The sequence below is a fragment of the Zonotrichia albicollis genome, chromosome 4, assembly GCF_047830755.1.
Source record: "Zonotrichia albicollis isolate bZonAlb1 chromosome 4, bZonAlb1.hap1, whole genome shotgun sequence".
Lineage (NCBI taxonomy): Eukaryota > Metazoa > Chordata > Aves > Passeriformes > Passerellidae > Zonotrichia > Zonotrichia albicollis.
The window spans coordinates 20,653,168-20,677,073 of NC_133822.1; the positions used below are offsets into that span (position 1 = coordinate 20,653,168).

The following is a 23,906-nucleotide window of genomic DNA, read 5'->3' on the forward strand; positions in this document are numbered from 1 at the left end:
TGGTTGCATTTTATTTGTTTAATGCTCTAGGTAAGCCTGAAGCTTTATAGGTTTACCAAAATATAGATGATGATGAAACAGCTTAGTGTAAAAGACAAATTATATATGTGAAAAGAATAATCAGATCTTTTGTGGATCAACTCAAAGATGAAGAGAAAGAGTAGATAAGCAAAAAGAAAAGAAGCTCAAACAACTCTACTTTCCTTCCAAGGGGATGCAAGGATTTTGTATCATATTCTCCTGGTACTTTTTTATTCTTATTTTTACCACTTCATTGTTGTTTGCTGTTAATCCATTATTATTTTTACCAGTGTAGCAGCAAAGCTTCCTATGAGAAGACAGAGATGTTTTCTTAGAGCGACTGGAATTGGTGTAGATTTTTGAATTTAAAAATGTCATTCTCCCCAGCTGGTTGGCAGGTAGATTTAAGGATTTGGTCTGAATCAACCACTAGTTTCCACTTGTGACAGACACATGAATCCTGGCAAACCTTGGCTAGCCTTGGCTAACCTTTGCCTCAGGGCTCACTGAATCCACATTTCTAGGAAATATTTTTTACAGCCATCTGAATTATTTCAATTATGGACCAGGTAATGTTACTCTTCACATTGTTCCATCTTAACATTCTGTTCCTACATTTTTAAAAGTGCATTTTAATGATTCTCAAGTACTAATTGAAAAACAAATTTTCAATGCAGAATTAAAAACAATCTGAAAACAGATTATGTATCATTATCCCACCTGGAAGAATGCAACAAACATCATAATCCTATCTCACTTGCAACACAGTAATGAAGTTAAAAATGTTCTTAGTGCTCTTAAAAGGAGGCTTCTATTCAAGAGAAAACACAGTTGTGAGAAAAAGGTATCATTTACTCCAGCACAGTCTTGCCTAAATGCTGGCTGAGGTTTCCATGGTTAACCTAAATTAAAATTAATTCCATATTTTTTGACAGAAGGTATATAAAGTAATTTTCATATTTTCTTCTTCAACTATAATTAAAAACATGGGAAAAAGGCTTCATATGCCTCAAGTATGAAGGTATATTACAGCAGACGTTTTTGGTTTTGAATGGCTCTAACGCTTATGTTAATTGAGACTAAATTAAATGGGAAAGCAGAGTGTCATTATTGCCTTCCTGTGATTATACAGTTCACAATACACATACCCTGTGCCTACAAGGCAGTAACAGCCTGTGTGCTAGACTTGGTTGCTTGCTCTAAAAGGAAGAGAACCTTAATGCAGATTTGATCTGCAGTCACCTAACACTTCTTCTGCAAGAATTATCAACCAGTAATTCAGAAACAAGAGAAGATGGTGGGGGAATATAAAAGACTTTTATAGTAATTTTCAAAAGGTAGCCATAGGAAAGATGTGAAATATATACTATCAGAGGGAAACATAAAATGAAGAGTAGTTTAGCTTGTGTTCAATGCAAGATCTACTTTGTCTATCTGAGTGAGCAGACAGGCTCAATGTGTGAGGAGTACACAAATGGCCTAGGTCTCTCAGGATGCAGAGACAGGACACAAGATGCTTCCAAAAGAATCTTCTCAGCAGATTAAAACCACTCTCATTCCATAAAGGCCTTCTGATGGCTTCCCAGAAGGGAGTCCACAAGTGCACAATCCCAGATGAAGGTCATGCTGCTGACGAGCACTCAAAGGCATGACATGTTACAGAGAGCTTTAATAAATGCTGTCAGAATGCACTGAATCATCATCATCCTACTGGCTTCTACCAATAAATCCACTATTTTCAGCCCTTCACAAGTTTCTCATTGTTTCTTAATCAAATATGTATGTATTTACAATTAATTTTAAAAGTGACAAAATAAACAGGAAAAAGAAGTTTTTCTACACTTAGCTCTTAGAATTAGTCCTGAGCATCCTGAAACTCAGTGATAATTTGTTAACATACAGTTGCTACAACTGCTACAGACAGAAAAATATCTCTTTGAGGCATTCTAGGTTAGATAACTCACATATCACTCTGGTGGATGAAGTACAAGGCTTGATTTTGGAAATGCACATGGGGAGGTGGGAAAATAAAAGCACAAGAGTGTTTTCTGAAGACCTGTTCAAACCCAGTGGTCTCACTTGCTTTCCCATATTCTCAAACTAAAAGGCTGATACTTTCAAACTACAGAAAAGGCTTTGGGTTGAAATAATAAGCAAGTGCTACGTCTGGAATGGAATATATTGGCCTAGCTTTGTGAATAGCACTGACTCCAAAGTCAGTTCTATAACCACTCTTCACTGGGGAAAGAGTTCATAAAATAAAGCAGAGGGATATTTTTAGCATTTTGAATTCTCCACTAGCAAATAGAAACCTTCACTCAAAGTAGATGAGCTTGCTTTGAATAATTTTAAAATATACAAACAGAAGCAACCCCATTAAAAGTCTTAAAATGACATTTATTCAGTCAATGTGATAAGAAAGAATTCTATTACTTGGAAAGTGCTTTTCTAACTCTCACCTTTCAATCATTATTTGCATACAACCCAAATCACATCTGAATAAATTCCACTGGCCTTCCTTACCTACCACCCAGCATTATTTATATTTGTGTAGGATTACTAGTGTACAGGATAACCAAATACTTCCCCAGGAGACCTGACTGCAAATTAAAGAGGAAACAGCTTCCTGTGTGAAAACTCCAGAGGAGGAAAGATCCCCAGGTTAGATATGGAAAGACCCAGAAACAGAACGCTGCTTATTTTCAATAAGTGAAAGCAATGGCTGGAAGAGGGGAGGAAAAAGTGGAAAGCGAGAAACTATCAAAGATTGTGGCTATGTGAGAAGACCACAGAACAAGCAGATGAGAGCATATAAAATGAAGGAAGATCATTTGACTTAGACTCATAGACATTAAGCAAGACAGATATAGCAACCCTGCACAGGGGGAAAACTGCTAATTTTGCTAAAGGGAGAGCTAGGAGTTAAATTGTCTCATCTGACATAGGGTTTCTGGTTAGTGGCAGGGATGTCACTCTGTGTCTCCGCTCCTCATCAATAAAGCAGCACATTGCACAGAAAAGCCACAAATGATTCAGGGGACAGTCAAGTGATGAGGGCAAGATGGGAACCTGCAGAGACAGCTCTAGCTAACAGATCTAATGAAGAACAAGAAAAGGAGAGAGAGGGAAAGAGGACTCACAGTGACATAACCTACCCGAATTTTAGAGAGGAACACAGATGTTATAGACAGACCATGACAGGTGACACACAACAACAAGAAAGAGAGAGAAACCTCTGAACACAAAAGGCCTGGAGAGGAACAAAAATTTCACTAACTGAGAAGTATGACAATACAGAGAAAGACATATCCAAACGACATATCCAAGCTGACTAAAGTTAAGAGCAGGACAACAGACACTCAGAACAACAGACACTCAGAAATCTCTGTGTACCCTCAAAGGAAAGATTTCTAATTTCAGGGAAGTGTTATTGGATCACCAGTTACTGCTAGGTGTAGTGGGTACAGTCTATTACTACCAAATATCAAGAAGAAAAGCACAGGAAAGTTATAGACAGGAAGAAATAGGGTTCCTGCTTGGGGTGGAAGAAGGGAAGGGATGGAAAATTTCTTCAAATATAGAGAAAATGTGTCACATATAAGGACTTTAATCTAAGAAGTCTAAAAATAGATTCTTCCTTTAGAGTGTGAGCTATGGGCAGAATGGAGTAGTTATTCAGTTAGATATAGGCAGTCACAAGATGAAACTCATGTACCAAAAGAAGCAAGCAAAGGTGACAAGCAGTTTGGAAACAGACTGACTGGCTGCAGAGAGGATCAGAGGGACAGAGGAGACAGACAGCTGATCAGAGAAAAAATGTTCTCCAAGGGCACAAAAACCCCTCCTGAATACATCAGTTTGTTTGAGCAGGTTTGAGTGTACAAACGGCCCAGAGAGAAGCAGGGAATGGATGGGACTGAGGCAGCACACAGTGGCAGTATTTCCTTGTAAAATGCTGGGCAACTGCTGGAACTCTGGCCGTTCACCCTCATTACTTGCTCTAACCACCTCCTGAAAATGAGCTTTCCAAGTGTAACCAAGAGCATATGCACAAATTCTGGCTAACTCAAACTTCCTTCTTTGTTATTTATTATTTTCAGGTATGACTAATACACAATAGCTGTGGGAGGCATGTCCTGGTCCCAGGCAGACTGCTCCTGCCCTAAAGTCTAAAAGCACAAAACAGATCATGTGTGGGAGAAAGCAAATAATACCATCTCCATGTTACAGGCTGAGAACTGGGGAAGAGAAGTAAGTGATTTCCCCAAGATTTCTCAGGAACAGTGGCAAAACTGGGTATTGAAACCCTCTCTTCAACATTCATCTGGTGCTTCAGTCACAAGGACATTGTGACTCTTCTAAGGACATTCCCTTTCATCCTCAGAGTGTTCTGGTAACAAGAATCTTTGACTGAATGTATATATCTTAAGGTCTCATTGAACCATGTGCAATTTTGCTTCTATTTCCAGCCTCCTTGTAGCCACTTTTGGTCTGAGCTGGAATTTGCAGTGCTACCAACTTCATCCACAAAGCCAACTTTTATAGGTACTTACAGTTCTGTTGGTGAAGTTACTAAAATCTGCCACTAAGATTTGCTTGATCATCTCTGGTGAGGAGACCACCACAAACATCTGGCGACCAATATAATACCTAGAAAGAAGTAAAAAATCATTTTAGCAAATGGTGACCACAGAGAGCTCTCTCCTTCTCTAAAATATCTCTTTTTGCTTCAATATACTTGCAGCGAACAAATATCACAGAAAATGTATTTCCTTGGGTAAAGCAATATCTTTCCAGCCTGTTAAATTAAGATGCATGGACCTGGAATTTAAGGGAAACAGCTTAAAATCTTTTACTGATTAATCAATACTCAGCCAACATTTTAACATAAAGGTTTACACACTCTTTGCTTACTCTGAATTCTGTGCAAAGTGATGTACTATCACTAAACCAAACTGCAGAGATGCAAAACATAATAAACCAACTGAAATAATCATGAAAGACCTACAAAATTGCATTGCCTGCCATCAGCCACATGAAATGCCTTTTTTTTGACTAAGCCCTGCCTCTAATGAGTCTTTCCAGAAGATCTCCTGTGTGACTGTAGTAAAGCACATTTCCACCACTTCTATCGGCACTGGAACAGAGTGCATCTCAGGCTCTGCATTGCCATGCATAAATCTTACATTACACTAGTAGGGAGGGGGGGAAAAAAGGGGGAAAAAAAGTTTTACTAAGTCTAAGGGAATTAGTAAAACTTCAGAAGAATAGGTGAGAGGAGTGTCTGTGCCTGTACACCCATTATCTCCCTGCTCCCATTTCAATATGACCTTGTGGCGCCAGGCTCTGCCCTTCTGGGTCTTCACACCACTGAGGATGCTTCAGTCACTGGGACCTGTCCCAACCCTGCAACTTCTAGAGCTCCCTTCTCCAGCACCATTTCTTCCAAGGCCCACAGGCACTGCATGGCTGGCTGCTCTGCTGGGGGAGAAAAAGCATGACCAACAAGCAGAGGTCGCTTGCAGTCCCTGCCTTTGTTGATCGCTGGACCAGAAAATCTATTCAGGCAGCACTGTCTTTTCTCCAGCTGGAGAGAGGAAGAAGAGGCTGGAGCAGGCACAGGAGGGCCAGGCAGCTCATAGCAGAACACAAGAGCAATACCAGAGATGCTGCAGTACCACAGTAATATCCATGTCTAATCATTTAGGTATGATACAGCTCAGTATTGATATATTGTTTATCACCTGTCTACACGGCAACAACTGAATAGACAAGCAAGCCCTGGACTGAATTAAATATAGTAACTAGGGGTTCCCATGGCAATGAAGCTGCAGCAGCCTGATTTCTTCAAGGGCAAGCAAATTAGACAAATATCTTGATTCCAAAGCAAGGTTTCAAAGTCCAATTTGACCTCCCTACCGCTCAAACTTGTAACAAAAAAATGACAGAGAAGAACACAATCCCTCCTTCAGGAAGGAAGGAAGAGATCATATTTTCTTCTCTCATGGGTTTTCAGAGGGAACTTTTATTTCCCAAATGCAATCCACAGGTTCTGCTGGAACATTAGATATGGGTGGTGTGGTCTGTGAGTGTAAACCTTTTTCACCCCTCCCAGTTTGCTCAGTCACAGCAAAAGTAGCTGTCTGTAATGGTCAAACTTTTATTCAGAATCCTCATAGGTGCATAAAAAAGAGCTGATGCCTCTGATTAAAGAGGGTTTTGATCACCGACTTCAGCAGAAGAGGATAATGCAACTTTTGCATGTATTTTGTACAGTTTTTCTGGCATCACAGAGGCAACACAAGCTCTCAAGGCAAAGATGTGCTGCTCTGAACCTCCCCCAGAATGACCACACTGACCTCTCATGCTCACACCTGGCTTTTCTTTTTCTCCCTCCAAGTTTAGCAAGTTCCTTGTCACATTTATTGGTTAGTGACTGATAGTCCTGCAAAAAACAGCTTTTCACAGGGACCAACTTCCTGACATGAGATCCCAAATCTGAATCAGGAGCTGGTTCTGTCTACCCAGACAGCTTAACTCTGACCAGCAAGGGGCACCTCACAATACATCAGGCAAAGCATGTGTGAGTAAGAGAGACACAATTCCAGTTTATTTCAAACCTGGGAAATTGCAAAGCTCCAGCTCCTGTCCACTGGGATAACAGGACGCTACTCACAGCAGGAGTCTTTATGTCACAGCGCACTTTGTGCTTGAAAGCATTCAGGACTAAAAATTTGGGACAGGAGCATCTCCTACTCAAGCTGTTTTTATGAGAAAGTGACTCACAAGCCAAGCTTATGCAAACAAAATCTATTCATCATCCTCCAACTCAGACCAGTCACCCGAACTCCCAGTTCTGTTTCCACAGCTAAGCTCTTTCTTTTTTATTTACTCTTCACTAACCTTCTAGCTATAGGCACCTGCTTCTTCTTTCTTTATGCAGTTATAAATTAGGGCAGAGAAGGAAAACGGGGGAAAAATATCCCCTACACCTAATAAACTGAAAATGCTAGGGAAAAAAAAACCAAAACCAAACAACAAACTAGTTAAATTGATTTTTAAACTAAGTTCTGCCTTTTTTTAAGGAATGACTGCTATAAAGCACACACATTATTGGATCTCAAACAGCAAAAGCTCTCTTCCTGCCTTTTTTTCATTCTCCTACTTTCTGTATACAATCTTTCTAACCTTTTCTGGGACACAAAAAGATGAGTCTGTGTATGGGCATACTTTGGAAGTCAAAATCCATAAGCCAAAGGCATTACTTCCATGGTCCTTCCCTGAAGTTAAGGAAAAAGGACAAGTAGAACTAACTGTGATACAAAATCACCTGAGCTATTTCATTCAGCAAACACAGGCTTGGAACCTGAAAAGCTGCCAGAAAGATGCTTAACTGAGTTTTAATATATTTTAAATCCTTTGCAGGATCAAGGCCTCAATCACAAAACAAGAGGCTATCTCCCAACTAGGTGTTTTGGATTTTTTTCACTTGTTTCAAAATAGCAAGTAAAAGATAAAATCTTCCTGAACAATAATCTATTCTTCCCAAGTAAATAACATATTCACCCCTGCCATGTAACTTCATTTTGATTCTGTATTACTGGATGAGGATATCACTAGTCCCACACTGAGTTAGATTTATTATTGAACAAAACCTGATATTCTTGTCAGATTTTAATAAATAAGAGTTTGAGAAAAACAAAAGCCTCTGGCCAAGTACACTGCAAACGGATTCATGAATAATTTAGGACAGCACTTTTTATTAACTTTTCCTAGGTTAATCTTTCCACAGGGCTCATTCACTGAAGTCCTACCTTTAGCTACAGTACCACCACACTGCTTGACCCAACACATTATAATATTTTCATCTAGGGTTTTTAGGGTGGAAAACAAATACTTGGGAATACCTAGCCTGCTCCTGCAGAGAAGCAAGAACTCATGCATGTAGCATGACACCCTTGGGGCAGTGCACCTCTGTCCTCATGGAAATCAATTGCAACTCTGCCACACCAGCAAAAATAAATTCACGACCCACACATGGAAGCAAATTTTCCTGTGTAGATGAGGCACTGGTTAATTAAGTTATGCTGCTGAGGCAATTTCTATTATATTTTAGTTTAAACTGCAGCCCTCCAGAACAGCAAAAGAAATTCACATTTTAGACCAGTAGCTTCAACTCCATTGGAAGGTGAGGCAGGAAAGACCCGATACCAGTACATAAACAGCTCAAGTACAGTGTGAGCTTCCTCCAGCAGATGAAAATGTGGATGAGGAGCTACTATCCCAGCAGGCTGCTGGTGCACAAGCAGCCTCGTGCCACATCATCCCCAGCATGGCCTGGCAAAAAAGGGCTGTCACAAGCATTCAGCAGAGGGCATGGGTCTGTTCCCAGAAGCTGCAAAAAAAGTAGAGATTGCCAAAGGGCTTGCAGGTGAAGGAGGTGGTTATGTCACAGAGTATTGAACAAAATAAGCCAAACTTCATCAGAAGCGTTTCAAAAACTGAAGAGGCTACAAACATCTTGCACATCCAGCTGCAGCAGTTTCACTCCCCAGAGCAGACAAGCACCCCTCTTAAGGCAATTCATGAGACAGACAGAGATGACTACCGTGTTCAGGGTTCACCCAGGACATTGCAGTCCTCTTTACAATGATTCAGTCATTCACTAAACACATCTTTTCTTTTATCCACAAGAATAAACAGCAATCCAGCAATGATATCTGCAGGTTTGCTCATGCACCACCATTGCTCTCTGCAGAGGAATGACCTAGGTGTCTCAACCCTACACCCAGTGCCTGCCATGGCCAAGGGCCACAGAAGATAACCCACGGAGGTAAGAGATGCCTGCCAAGCCCAGCTCTGAGCTGAAATAGGAGTGATGAGACAAGAGGCACACTGGACTGCCCAGTCCCTCCTGAATCACTGCAGCGATCATCCTTCCCAATGTTTGTCAGAGACCCCCCCAGAACGCAGATTTCTGTTTCTCAGATCAGAATCAGCTACTTTTAACTTGAAAGACCAATTCAGCATCAGCCTTTCCATGCTCCCAAGACCACCCTGCCCAGCATCTCCCAGCTCCTGAGCCACAGCCATGGCCCCTGAGCAAAGCTCACAGCAACGTGGCCTTGTTGCACAGGAAAAGTGGAGAGCACACCCAGTACCTCATGGCAAAGGGCCACATGTTTTTGTATAACATCCATGTGGGAAACACCTGCAACCCTTTCACCTTGTTTACAGTGCTGCTGTCAATTCACAGAAGACTTTGATCTTCCTATCTATTATCAGCCCCAATCATAAAACATATATATGCTGTTAGGCAACAAGCAAGGCTTTGTTTTCTATGCTGTGGTCTGGTTAAGTACACAAAGATCACCTGCAGAGCCACATGAAAATAGAATATTTTATTATTGCTGTTTTCTTGGGGGAAGAGCAAAGAACAAAGAAAAAAAAAAGGCAGTGTGGGGAGAAGGAGAGGTGTACAAAGACACAGAGATACAGTGGGAAAAGGCTGATTTCCTTGGGCAATTTTTCCTTAAAAGAAGTTCCTCGATTACTCTGCCTCTTTTGTTTAGAGAGACCTTTCCATTGCAGGCAGAGAAACATAAAAACAAATAGCACAATGCTTGTTTAAAATAGGCCTGAAGCCCTGCCTTACTTAATTGTTTCAGAGGCCAGCAAATTGATTTGTTATAGCACTGTCCCCTTTCAGTGCTCGAAGGCAATTCAGATGTGGTAGGACTAAGCAATATATAATGAACAGCTGCAAAATCCAAACACAACATGCACAGAAAGGGTTAGCCTGGGCTGAGAGGAAAGGAAAGGAGCGGGACAAATTTGTCAAGTACCATGAGTATTATTTTTATTATTTGTATTATTAGCAGCTAAAGGTGTCCAAGAGCCCCATATCCTAATTTGACAGGAGATATTCATACACAGAAATCTTATTCTAGGCCTGTAGAGCCTACAACTTAACCTAATGTGACAGTGGGGAAAACAAATAGCATCTTCCATTTTCCATCTGAGGGACTGGGGGACAGTCAGGTGTGGAGGAGATGGAAATTGCCAGCAATCACCTTTTTCCTGTTGACACCCTGTGGGAGCAGAGCTTCTCAGCTGCTATGAACACCTGGAAATATCATGCCAGCTTTTCTTGGGAAGTTTGGGAACTAACTCCTGCGCCATTTTTTCTGCATCCTAGGCTGTGACTCTAGTCAGCAAGGTGCTTCCCTGCACTATTTTTATAAAGCACTCACAAATTAAGTATCTCCAGAACAGAGAACCACAAAACACCCATTAACACTTAAGAGAAGGAAAACCAAAAAAAAAAACCACCCCAAAAACACAACACCCTAGAAACAGGTGAAATTACTGCTCATGAAAATGAAGCCCCAGTAGCACTGAGAAGTCTCAGGCACAGAGAAAAGTTTCAAAGCACAGCTCTACCAAGACACACACCTCATCCAGAGACTAATCCAACCCATTGTGTAAATTAATGGAAAAAAGAGGCACGGCCACACTCATTCCTATTTAAGAATAAATTGTTCTTAATTTCCTTTTTTAATGAACTACATTTTTTTCCATGTTGTGAAAGCTTTAAAAGAAGCACACAGGACTATTGATTTAATTCCTGGAGGCATTAAAAATATCATGTAACATAAAATGCTTGCTCACACATACTTCCTGTGCTACTCTGTACAGTTATGCACCTAACTATTTGTCCACACACCTGGGATTTAAAATGCTATCTTCTACATACCAAGAACCTCTGTGCTATCTCAAACTCACACCTTGCCAGAAGCCTCTGCCTTCTGACATGCTTAAGGAAGTATCAAAAAGAAGGAAGAAGATTCTGGGATTATTCTCCCCACCACTAAAAGCACAGCTGTCTTTAAAGGAGTTCCTCCCTCATCAGGTGTCATAAGAGACTTGTGGTATGAAAGTTGTATATTTGAAGCTGACAACGAAGAGAAGGAGGGTTGATTGAGTTCATTATAATGTACAGAGTTGGTAGAATCTTTCAAGTAACTTATACCAGGGTGCAAATGAAATCTGTTTCTGAGCATCTCTAACCTCAGGGTTTAGCAACTTGAGGGTGTCACACACATTTACTAATCCCTTCCCCCGACCAAGTGAGCAGTGCAGGAGACACAGGCTCTGTAGGGCTGTGTTAATTCATTCATGAAATGAAGTAGATGACATTTACCCACATATAAGAAATGACAGAGATTAAAATAAGCTCACAAAGTGCCATGAAGAGGGGGGGAAAAAAATCTCTGAATTATACAAGCATATTCAGCAATCTATATCCATTTGGTTTCTGGAGGAAATCTGGGTTCAGACCTAAGCACAAATACCAAAACTCAAGCCCACATTCAGGGGCTGGGGAGAGAAGCAGCAAAAGGGACAGAGAGGGAGAGCAATTGTTTCTTTTCTCTGTTCAGGTGGGCTGCAGCAGAAGCTGGGTTCCAGGGCAGTGCAGAGCCACGGGGCTGTGGGCTGTGCTCCTCCACAGCCGGGGAGCTGCCTCTTCCCAGTGCTGGCAGGGGTTATTTTTATCCTGCCAACTGGGCTAAGATGATTGCCGCTGCCGCTCCGCATGCTCGCATCACACCGCTAGCGCTGATTAGCTACATCAGTATTCCACTTCATTAATGCCAAATGAAGGCTGTAAATAAGGCACTGCTTTTACAGCATGCTACTGGAAATGAGAAGTACTGTGATATTAATAAGAAGCCAGTCACTCCTCCTGCGTGGGTGCGTGGTGCTGCTGTGACGGGGTGATGCTCAAAGTCCTCACAGCTCTTCACCTTGGCAAGAGTGCCAGAACAATGTTTCTAATTCTTTTCCCATGGTGCTTCCCATCAAGTTGGGCTGTATTAGTCTGTGTTTTGTTACTTGTGTTTAGACTGGGGTATTTTCACCAGAGCTTGTTTTGTCTGCGCTCGCTAAAGTGCGCTCTGCCTGGCTGGCCTCATGTGACGGTGCAGCAGCGTTTGTTTCCTGTAGGTTTCAGCATATTTCTGTCCCTGGCCTTTCTGGGGCTTGTCGAGATACAGCGTGAGAACAGCCTCATCTCTTTGCACCTAATTCACTACTAAAGTACTCCTTTGCCATACCTTGAGGGGAAAAAAACATTAGGTTACTTTTTCCAGAACACTGGATTATTATTTCTAGGAAAGGCTACCTCTGGAAGATAGCAAACTGTCTGTGTCTCCAAAGTTTACTTGCAACTATGAACACAGTGTTCATTTGTATGAACTTGCATGAGTCTATTACTTATACTCGAGGGTGCTACCTATTTTTACAGTGGAATGAAAAGAAAAAACTTACAAGATGGCTGAGGAGGGTAAGCAGACAATGTTACTTAGTCCAAGCAAGGCTCGCCGTTTTTCCTTTTTTTTTTCGTCACCACCTAAGGAAGGGACAGGCATCTGCTGAATGCTTATCCTGATTTCTAGTTAGGTTCCTGTCATGGTTTAAGCCTGGCACAGAGCCAGTGCCCCCATGAAAATGCCCTCACCCTGGTGTCTGCTGTGAGATGTGACCAGGAATAAGCAAAACAGGCTCCAGCTTAAACATAAAGAACACTTTATTACCTAAACTACAGGAAAATAGGGAAAAACTATAAGGAAAAGAAAAAAAAATTGAAAACCTTACAAAAAAACCACTTTCCTCCTCCCCACTACCTGAATTTCCCAATCCGATACATTCTCCCAAATCACCAACTGCCCAGCCTGGCACCACACTTTAGTATACTCAAACTTCAGTTCATGAAGAGGAGAGGAGTCCTTGTTCCATAGGCTTCCCCTGGAAACACACTGAAACCTCGTGTGCTTCCCTGTCACTTCAGCACCGCCCGGAAAAAAGTCCTTTTGCCGCTTGTGACATCTTCCTTCCATGCCCAGTGCTCTCACCACCGTGCATGGACCAGAGCTGCTTTTAGGGTTGTCTTTTAAGGATGCCTTGTCTCACTCCAAAAAGGCACAGTCTCTGCTTTGGGACATCTGTCCCCCCCATATTTTTCCAACCCCGTGGGGCCAGGGGGTCCTCACGATGAACCCTCCTGGTTCTGAGCCACTGCTTCCCCCCAAGTGCAGTCTCTGTGTCACAGGAACAAACTGAGTCCATGGCCACAAGAAAAGTCCAGCCAGAAGGCCACTCCAAATCATCTCTCCCCATTCAATCATCTCCACATTCTTCAGGCCAGGTCCTTGTCTCATCTCATCTCCTATCTCCCTTCTTATTCAGCTTCGAGGAGGATTAGCATTTTTGCAAGGCCCCAATCATGAAAGAAAGGGGTTAAAACTTTCAGTCTCTGTCTGTCCCGGAGCTGCGGCACTCCCACACGCGCTGCTGCTCCGGCCGGGCACTCTTTTCCCCCCCTTCTCCTCCTGGGCCGGCTGCTATCACATTCGGTGTCGCCGGCTCTCCTCTCTCCCTCCTGGGGGGATGGGGGGGATGGCTGCCCGAGGGCTGACTCCCTGGGCTCTTCCACCCTTCCATCCTTGAGGGCCTTCTCACCCCCCATCTCTGTCCAGGCCCCAGGCCTACCGCATGGCTGCCCCTCCCCCGCCCAGCAGCAGCGGCTGGATAGGGGAGGGAGATCCGACCTCTTCGCCTCGACGTCCCAAGAGAACCTCCCAGGGCCAGAGCTCTGCTTTTTAACTCCTGTGTATTCTCGGAGGTGTGTCCAAACCCCACTGGCTACACCAGGTGCCAGTCTCAAACTCAGAACATCCATTGGTTTGACCACAGCATCCCAGAATTCCCACTTCTTCCTGGTCAAACCACCACAGTTCCTTTGACAGACAGGTAAGCATTTTCTGGGAAACAACAGGCAGCATTACCCTGGCAGGGCTAAAGCCATTTCATACAAGATAAATGGAGACAGAGCAGCACACTTGCAGAAGATGAGGGATACGACTGTGATGCTACATTGAATAATATGGCTGAGAGAACATGTGGAGGAGGGGAATGCAATGCAGGGCTGCTTTCTAGCAAAGTATGGGGGACCTATCTGAACACACATCCGTGGAGCCAGGGAGGATCCTGTGTCCCAGAAAACAGGAGAGCCTTCATGTGTCACAGCGCAGGATCCAAGAAAAATCTGGGGACAGGAGGCAAGAGGAGAGCATATGTGCGACCATACAGAGAAAATGAAAAGGGAAGGTGGTCAAAGGATTTAAATATAATTTGTGATACTACAACATCACAAGATACAGCAGGTGATAAAGCAAGTTGACTATAATAAAAGCAGAAGTGTAATAAAGTTTATAGTTACACACCCATCACTAAACTTCAAATAAGCAAACATTCCAGGGTGACTAAAACAAAACCCACGTGATCTGACTGCTGCCTCTCAAAGCCATTCTGACCATGATAAAATTGAGTTTGTGTTATTTTTCCTCCCTGAGACCTGATATCAGAGTACACAGAAAAGCCATCCATAACTCTGCCTTTCTGCAAGCTTCTTCTCATGTATGCTTTATTCATCATGGCCAGAACTCAAGTGTGACTGGAGTTCTTCACTTCTCCAGTTTTGTGAGAAAACGTAGCCACTTCAGCCCTGAGGAAAGAAAAGGCTCTCAGAAAAAGACATGTCCTCATACAGATCTTCAAAAGCAGCATTCAGAACAGAGACATTCAAAATCAGTAGGCTGTTTCTGTTTGTTCTAATTCTGCACTTTATCTTTCATTTCTTTATAGGCAAGACAGCTCATCTGCCTCCTGTAAATAGGATCAGCAGTAGTGGACAAAACAATATTTTACTTTTGAATGTATCTGAAATAACCATGTACAGAATTTTCCTTCAGTCTACTCCTTTTTACTGGCATTTTGATCTTAAATCAATGAGAGAGTTATATTATATAGCACACCATCCCTCTTAATACCTTTGCTCTGCTTATGTTAATGCAGATGCATGCCTTTCTGAAATAATACTCTTGATATTAAAATATTTTAATTCTTCAATAATAGATAGGACTCAATATACTGTTTTGGTTTTGTTTTCTTCATGAACATAGCATGATGGAATGAGTAAGCCAAATTGAATTTCATGTAACTACACACGCAACAGACCATCTTGAAGAATAAGAAGTGACACTTTGACTTGGTCATGGTTACTAGCCTGAAAATATCTGAAGTTTAAGCAAGTGAAATCAGGGTTTCATAAGTGGGAAGGCACAAGCCACTCATTCATTTGGTTTGTGTGCACTAAAGACACAGATCCCAGCCAACAATGGACAGCCTCACTCAGGGAAGGAAAGGTTTGTCAGATGAGCCATGAGGAGACAGTAACTAGGACTCTCTTTTCTTGCACAATCTGCCTGAAAAAATATATCTAAACAAAGGAAAAAAAGATAGTAACCACCTACTGAGCTCTTGGGAATGGACTTTTTTATGCTACAGCATACAAAATGCACACAGAAAGATTAATTTTTTTACCTATTGCAGCACGTACTTTTTCTATACATTCTCAAGATAAACACAAACCCATTTATTTTGTTAATGCATTATTAAATGTACACTAATAAAAGTAATTTCCCAATGCTTGATGCATTTATCATGAAACCACTAGCAGAATTCTTTACAATAAAAATGCAAGCAGTACACATGGCCAACCTAAATTATCTAGGGAAATGGCTAATATCTGACCAGGCAGAAACATTAGAAAGCAGGGTTTTGTTATAGGAGAGGAGAAAAATAGATGTATTTTCTTACAGAAAAATTGCAATGATAAAATTATTTTTAATAGAACAATGCTACAGCTCCAGGAAATTTTCCTGAATCAATTCAATCTGTGTCGTGCAGGACTTTAAAAGCCCATTAAAATAACCATGATAAATTTCCTAACCTCTTTTAGTGCACCACACAGAAGACAAAGGAAACTGCAATTCAACAGAGATAGAAAAGAAAGAAAATAACAGAAAAACCTGATAGCTTGTGTACCAGCAGTAACATCCTCAGTAACAACAACGAGCAAATCTGTACCACAAAGGACAAGAAGAGCAGGAATGATGTGTATAGCTGACAATGGCACTCCAAAGTAATGACTTCCAGGAAAATCTGTGTTATAAATGGACAACGTGCTGCTGAGAGGTAGTTGAGTCACAGCTTTCATAACATGGCAAATTATTTTAGCCTAAGATTGAATGTACCAAACCCCAGGGTGTATATGGCTCTGGTAAGGCAACTATGAGGATTACATCCTACAAACAGCTAATATGCTGGTTTAAATTATTAAAACCTCACTAAAACCCATGCAGGTTCAGGGATTTTTTTCCCCCATATTTAATGTGTAGTCATGAGATACAAATCATGTTTCAAACTGTAATACTGGTGAGAACACTGCCTAGTTGACCTATTTTCCATTTACCATGTTGTACATATCAGTTGTAACAAACACACTTCCTTTGCTGCTCCCTTCTTTGTGGTGGGAGAAAGGGGGCAATTGCATAACAAATGGCCTACACATCACTTTACAATGAAACAACCCAAATCCCTGGGGATGGAATAGCACCTGTAGCCCTCTCTCCCACAGACATATCCTTCACCTCATTGGTGAGTCCTGTTCAGCCAATTCCTTCTGCAGATCCCCAGCCAGAGCACAGCAAATCCCACTGACACTGCTCCGCACATGTGTGAGCTCTTTTCACAGCTGCACTTAACAGCTGTCCCAGGCCCACATCTGGCTGCCTGGGGACATGAGTGAAAAGTAGACTCAAGAATTGACTCAAGAACTCCTCCTCTCTGCCTCAGTTATAGCTGCTTGGATGCACACCACAGGATTCCCATGGTCTTGCTTAATTTCTGAGTCCATGTCACCATTCTGCCTTGCTATGCTACTCCCCAAACCCTCTGGATTCTCTGAAGTCTGCTAGAGCAGTTTCCTAGAACCCTTGTCTCCAAACACTTCAATGTACATGGAACACCACTAGTTATGATTAAGATTTCTCAGAACAATTCTGAAAAAAACCAGCATTTTTAATTGCTCAAAGTTTACTTAGAAAAAGGGGGAAAAACAGTAGATTTGAAGACAGACCAATGTAAACACCTCATGTTCTTTCTAAATATAAATGTATGGGGCCAATTTCAAGCAACTTGATCCTCATGCAATGACAGAGGCATAGCAGAGATACAACCCTCTGAATCTATTCATAACCCCTATAAACAAAGCACAAAAAACAATACAAGCACAACTGTAGGATGAGCCATCATTGAAGTAAATATATTGATCTATCAAAAATGATTGAAGACTGACAATAAAAGGGTTATAAATTCTTAGAAGAAAGAGAAAGCAAAAAGCACAAAACCAACCCCCTGAAAAACTCCCACCTACATTCACAGGGAAAAATAGACTGGAACAATAAAACACAATGGCAGTGCCTGTACATCTTTGATAGCTGCCCCTCCCAAAAGCTGGAACAATCCTGCTATAAACCAAGCAAATGAAAATGTAAATGCATGAGCAATCATCTGGGGGATTCAGGTGCTTCGTGTCCTGTAGGCAAAAAAGGAAGGGGGAAAAGGTAGGAAAGCACAAGAAGGTACCACTTTGAATATCTGCAATTATTGATTATGCTCTTCTCACCTGGAGCCTTTTAAATCCAGAAGAGATGTTCCAGGATATAGGGAATGCTGCCTGCATGGCAGGGTCAGTACTGCCAGCAACACCCCTCATCCTCTGACCCCAGTGTAACCTGCTGCTTCCAATCCTCTGGCAGCAGGGACAGCCTGTCCCTGGGATTTTGGAGATGCCAGCCTCTGGAAGTGTGAGTACAGAAATTTCTGCCGGCAGAAACCCAATATCCAAAATGGCAATCCCAGAAGAGGCAAAGACTGGGAAATACCCTGAGTGCAATGCCCAGAGCAGTCCCATGGGTAGGTATAAACACAGTGATTTATACTCCAAGGTTTACAAATTGTGTAGTTGGTTAAATATTTTGCTAAAGAAATGAACAGAATGAAAATTACGGTAGTTTCACAAACTTCTGTTCTTCACTACTGAAGCAAATCCAATGGTATTAGTTGCAGGATGAAAGCAAATAAAATGCCAGTGAGACAGGAGAAAATATGGGTCTGTAGTAAGAATAAGTTTAGGTATTTCAAATATTAATCTCCCCATTTCGTATATACATATACGTAATATACATATATGTATCTATACATATACAAATTTAGAGATATGTATATTACATATTATAAAATATGTAATATACATCTCTATTTCAAAAATAAAATTTTAAATTATTTTAATGGAATTTAATATTTAAAAACTAATGCCTTTCCATGTGATGTCACATTACCATCTGACCTACTTTAACATTTGTCTCTGTACTGCACTTGGAGACCTACTTTCTGCCCCAAACATAGCTTATTTCCTACTGGCCTAAATGGCCAGCTGGTGAACATATAAAATTGTTAGGCTGCTTTGGTAACATTTTACTTTGGCTCTTCACATGAAGTATTTCATAAGATGTTCCATACAATAAAAGGTCCCAAAGAACCAAGATCCTCTCATAATGTCACTTTGAAAGACTCTGCAGCAAATCCCCAGAGTCCTTGCCAAGATCTTTCTTCAATAAAATAGATTCCAACATTGACAGAAAAGCTTGGATTATTGCTGAGTGATAAAACATTTGCTGCTAGACCTTACAGAGTCAGAACAGTGCTCCCAACTCACTCCTTTTTCTGTAAACTACTTTAAGAGGCCTGGGTATGTCTTCAGATTTGCTGTACAAAACCTAATTTTATTCCAAAAACAGAAGTTGTAGAACATGAGAAAGACCTAAACATTAGGTCAAGATCTTCAAATAGTCATGACTCTGCCTGAAACGAAGCTACACTGAAGTAAACAACAGCTTGAAGGGCCAGACCACCATTTTCAGGCTTGTTTGTGTGGGGCAGAGAGGAGATTCTGGGACAAGACAAGATTTTAATCTTAATAAAGTTAGACTAGAAAAAAATTCCCATGGGAGTGTACTCCAATAATTGCTAAAGGACATGGTCAGTCTTTTCCCTGATGTCTTTGCAGAGCTGCTGTGTCTCTGCAAGGGAGGTTTCTTTGACACCACTACAGCTTTTTAATTATACTTGTAGAATTTTATTGGTATGACTAAAACAAATCCTCCTTCAAGAGCAGCCTTCAGGTTTAGCCACTAAATTTACCAGAGGGAAAGGAAGATTCACAACCCCCAGGGTGGCTCAGCTCATCCCATGTTCCCCAAGACAGGATAAAAAGAATGAACATAGTAACAGCTGAAAACAACTTCTTCCTCTGCAGTGGGGCATACTTTTGCATATTGCCTGATGAAATCATACCCAGTTCAGTGCCAGCAGGCCTGACATAAAACACACTCTCTAGGAAAAGAAAAGATGTGGTGCCTTAGGATGGTGCCAAACCAACAAAGAAAAAGGAGATATTTTGTTCCCCTTTCTACTAATAAAATGTAGTAAACTAAAATTGATCCCCAGACTAATAAGGTAGAGGGAAAAACTAAAACCTATATATGACAAAACAATAAAAAAGTAATGAAGAGATTTATAGAATTACATTAAAAAATCTTGGAATGACATTAAAATTGTCAGGTCATGTTACTGTTTTCAATTCAACACAGATAAGAAAAACAGGGAGGAATAAAAATCAGAGCATGGAGGAAAGACAGCACAGAGTTAAAGACAATGGAGAAAAGTAAGAGAAAGAAAAACTCAGAGCAAATACTTAGGGGGTGAGGGAAGGAAGCATGAAAAACAAGCAGAGCCTAGAAATCAAGGTCACGGATGGGAAAAACCAAAACCAGAACAAACCCCAACAAAGTGGTGGTACCAATTGAAAACAACATTGAACAGGAAACACCTCTGTAGATACACAGCAAAGGGCAGTCATCCTCACAAAGGAAAATACTACTTACTTTTTCTAGAAACTAAGTAACAGACACCCCAAATCCATTCCTCTGCAATGCCTTTTAAGGGGCAGAGGCCCTGAGAGGTCTTGTCTGAGGGCTCCCCAGCATGGGCAGAGAGGGTCCAAGCAGCACCTGCAGCCTGGGGCTCCTACCTGGTGGCATGAGTAAGGGACAGAGCCATGGATGCTCCAGCCTGTGCAGGAACATCCAACAGGATGCTGATCTGCAGTTCTGCTCTGCATCCTTCTCCAGACCCAGTGTGGGATCTGTGGAAAAGGGAAATCCCTTTTGCTCAGTGCTTCTCATGGCATAACACAGCAACAAGCTGCTTCTGGATTTCTTTGGGGAGCCAGAAAGAAGGGAAACCGGCATTAGGGAGTGACCTGGAGAGGCAGTAATTTGACTCTCCTGTGAAGTGACCAAGGCAAGCAGGAGAAATTCCTGAACTGAGCATTAAAATTGATCTGCTTCAAAGGCTGCCAAGAAAGGGGACACACACACACACACACATTGGGAGGCATGAAGCATTTGCCTCCCTCTACATATAGTGAGGGGAAGTTATTCAAGAAATGCATTAAAAATTACCATGCATGGCACTGGGAACACCAGTTCATAATCAGATACATAGCAAGTGAAGTCAGAGACTTCACTTTTATTTATTTATTAGATTAAGAGCTACTGAACATTGCATATTGCATGTATCTGCTTTAGGTTTGCATCAATACTTCTGGAGTGCTGTAGGAAATTCTAATGAAAGCATTTAATATGCACAGCAAAATCCACAATGCTGTTTTCCCATACTTTCTAGGACTGATATATTGAAATGATGCCTCACATTATTCAGTCTTTTAGAAGCTCTCCACCTGCCTATTTCCAAATGGTGGAAAAGGGTGGGGCGGAAATTACAAGGTGGACTTTACAGCTTGTTAAAATGTTGAACAAATACAGGCTCCAGTAGATAATGAAGGTGGTAGAGCAATGTGAAATTGTGTCTTAGGAACTAGTTTTTGTAACTCAGAACATTCCCTCCCCCTTTCTTGAATGAGGATGACACATTGTGGTATGCAGGTGTAACATGATAAGAAGCAGCAATCTGTTCAGCAGTTTCATTCCCTTTAAAACTATCATTTTAACCATTAATTAGCAAAGAAGCAGGCAGCAGAGATCAAAGATCACCTGTGCTGTATATTAGCTGTAAAATACTCCTCAGGCAGCACGTTTTCAAAAGAAACTTCACTTTTCAAATACTCCTAGGATGAAGCTCACCAGGACTGTGCTTCAACAGCTAAATGCGGCAGAATACCAGCATGTAAGGAACCAAAAGGAAACAGTTCTGCAGGAGGAAATGGAGGTGAAACCTTCTCCTAGCCAAGGCTGCTATGTGCATACACACAGAAGCAGACCAAGATTCAATCAGGTTCCTCAGATGCTTAGATATGGTACAACGACCTGCTCCTGCTTCCACTGTCAATCTTAGGAGCTGGCACAGTTTTGGCCAGTCTCTCAGAGCTGTTCCATATCTGACCAAATCTGTCAGTGAAGCAATTCCGAGCAGGACATGTTCCTCTGCACAAACAGTCACTTGCTAGAGCTATGGTCCCAGCAGTTTGTACATGCCATGAGCACAGAAACAAGCATCAGGAATATGGTGCAGGTGACAGGCAGGGTCCTTTGTTGCCTTGCCAAGAGCACATAAAATGCTGTCTGTCTCATATGGTTGGATTTCACACTCTCTTTCCAGAGGTGTCAAAGATTACATCAGGTCTTTGACTTACATCGGCTCAAACAGCTGCAGTGGAGTCACAGAGGGATTGGATGGAGGAAAACCGGGGAAAAGCACAGCAGTGAACACATGCCTGCAGCTCAGCCACCCCAGGGCAGTGTCTGGAGCCTCAGAGAGGAGTGGGAGAGCCTTGCACACAGAAGGGACTACCACTTCACCAAGGGTTTTGATCCCAATGGCTTTGCCTGCACTGAGGGCTGGAACTGCAAAATTGTGATGGGCTTTTGAGTTCTGTATATGAATACACAAAACACAAATGTCCCTAGACCTTCCTGGGGCTACATTACAAAACCAAGAACCATCACAGAGTACATAAACTCAAATTGCATGGTTTTCATGGGAGCTCACAGTCCACACAGCAGATTTGTCCATGGCTGTGAGGTGCTCATCAATAAATACCTTTACAATACTAGTACACTAGGTATCAATTTGCAATGTTCCAGAGAACTAAGTACATTCGAAACATGCCAGAGTTAAACTGGTCAACTAATTTACTGTAAATTTTGCCAACAATCTGCAGCCCAAGGATCTGTGTATGCAGAACATAAAATACTCCAACAGTGATCAGGCAGCCACAAAAACAATTCCACCTGTAACAGTGGCACAGACTCCAGCTCTCAGAACAGTGTGGTATGCCACCTTTTGGGCAAGTCTTTAGGCATCAGTCCCACAGAAAGCTATGTTTTCAGGTCTAGAGACCTAGGAGACAATTAACTCTAGAGACAAGAGGAGAAACTGGTGATGTTATACCCCAAAGTAACTCCTCACAAGACTTGTTACAGCAGCTTGATTTAACCACTGGAGCCAAATATAACCAATACTGTAGCAGATAGGGCCTGGCGTTCGGAAGATCTCGTGATGTTACGGGAAGACAGGGCCCCTGCCCCCTTAGATAAGAAAATTAACATAGGAATGTAGCCCCCCGAACTGGATTCCGGTAACTTTCCACTTGCCCAGGTAACTTTCCATCCCCTACTAACCATAGATGGTAAAGACAGACCCCCACCTGACGTAGAAGCCCCCTAGACTATAAAACCCCATTAGAAGAGAGAATAAAGGCCTTTGATCCTCCACCATATTGGTGTCCGCGTGTTTCTTAGGCCCGAGCAACCCCGGGGAAGGGGGTCGCCGTGCTGTTTCCTGAAACCAGGCCGCCTGCCTTGTATCAGAAGGCAGCACAATACCTAATTATGTTTAGCTGTGGGAATTCAGATGGAGATGTTGCATTGTACCATGAATTCCACCCTGGAGTTTCTGCCAGGAATATTGTTGGGTTTCAGTTCTTTCTTGGAAAACAATTTAATAAAATAGGTTACTATTTACGAATTCTCATAGTGATTAAAAGAAAGGCTCCTGAAAGTTTAACTCAAAAACATTAAGATTGTCCTATTGCTCTGCCCATTCATGCAATAATATTTTCCACTTCAGAGGGAATGGCTAACACATTTCGCAGAAGAGCAACTAAATTGTCTACATGCAAAGTGCTATCAAAAGAGAGGGTGGAGAGGGAGAAGAAATATTTTTCTCCCCATTAACTTCTTCCAGGTACAATAGAACTAGGAGTTTATGTGCACCAACAGCACTAAAAATATTTTTAAGGCACAAATGCAATTGGTTTTTTATGGCCCTGATTCAGCAAGGTAGACAGACTCCTGCTTAACTTGAAACATGTTGAGCAATACCACTGACTTTAATGTGATTACTCATGTACTCAGAGTTAGGGGTTCTGCTGTACTGTACAATTTGCAGGTAGTTAATGGAAGAAAGAGATAATTCTAACCAACATCAGCAATTCCAGGGCTGGTCAACAATCAAAGAACCTTATCACAGCAGTGAGAAGGAAATACATCTTGATGAAATATGAAAGACCTGACATCAGCCAAAAAATATACTGCTCTTTAAGAAAACAAAAATCCAGGCAAGTGAGGCTACAAAAATTCCCTGTCAGGTTACATGGGTAACAGAGATTAGGAGGAGCTATAAAAGAGCAACAGGAAGCTTGCCTTTCCCTATCATTGTCAAGGTATGATTTCTTGTAGCTGAAATACAAAAAGTAAATTCTTTCAAATATCAAAAAAAAGGAAGTACCCCAAGAGAGGTAGTTAAGTCCAGTAGATCCCCACCACCACCAGTGCAAAAGAGGAAATCAAACAGGATATAATTTTTTCACAAAACTGAGGTATTTCTTTCCATGAGCC

At 41.7% G+C, this 23,906-nt stretch overlaps 1 protein-coding gene across 10 annotated transcripts in view; it reads right to left on the reverse strand.

The window, feature by feature from the left end:
- The window catches only part of TBXAS1 (thromboxane A synthase 1), a 265,426-nt gene that overhangs the window by 126,611 nt on the left and 114,909 nt on the right, over window positions 1-23,906 (reverse strand). For all 10 annotated transcript variants that reach the window (XM_074539045.1, XM_074539043.1, XM_074539047.1 and 7 more), the window contains one exon: window positions 4,575-4,671. In XM_074539045.1, the coding sequence (XP_074395146.1) occupies window positions 4,575-4,671 (97 nt within the window). The remainder of the gene's footprint in view (window positions 1-4,574; window positions 4,672-23,906) is intronic.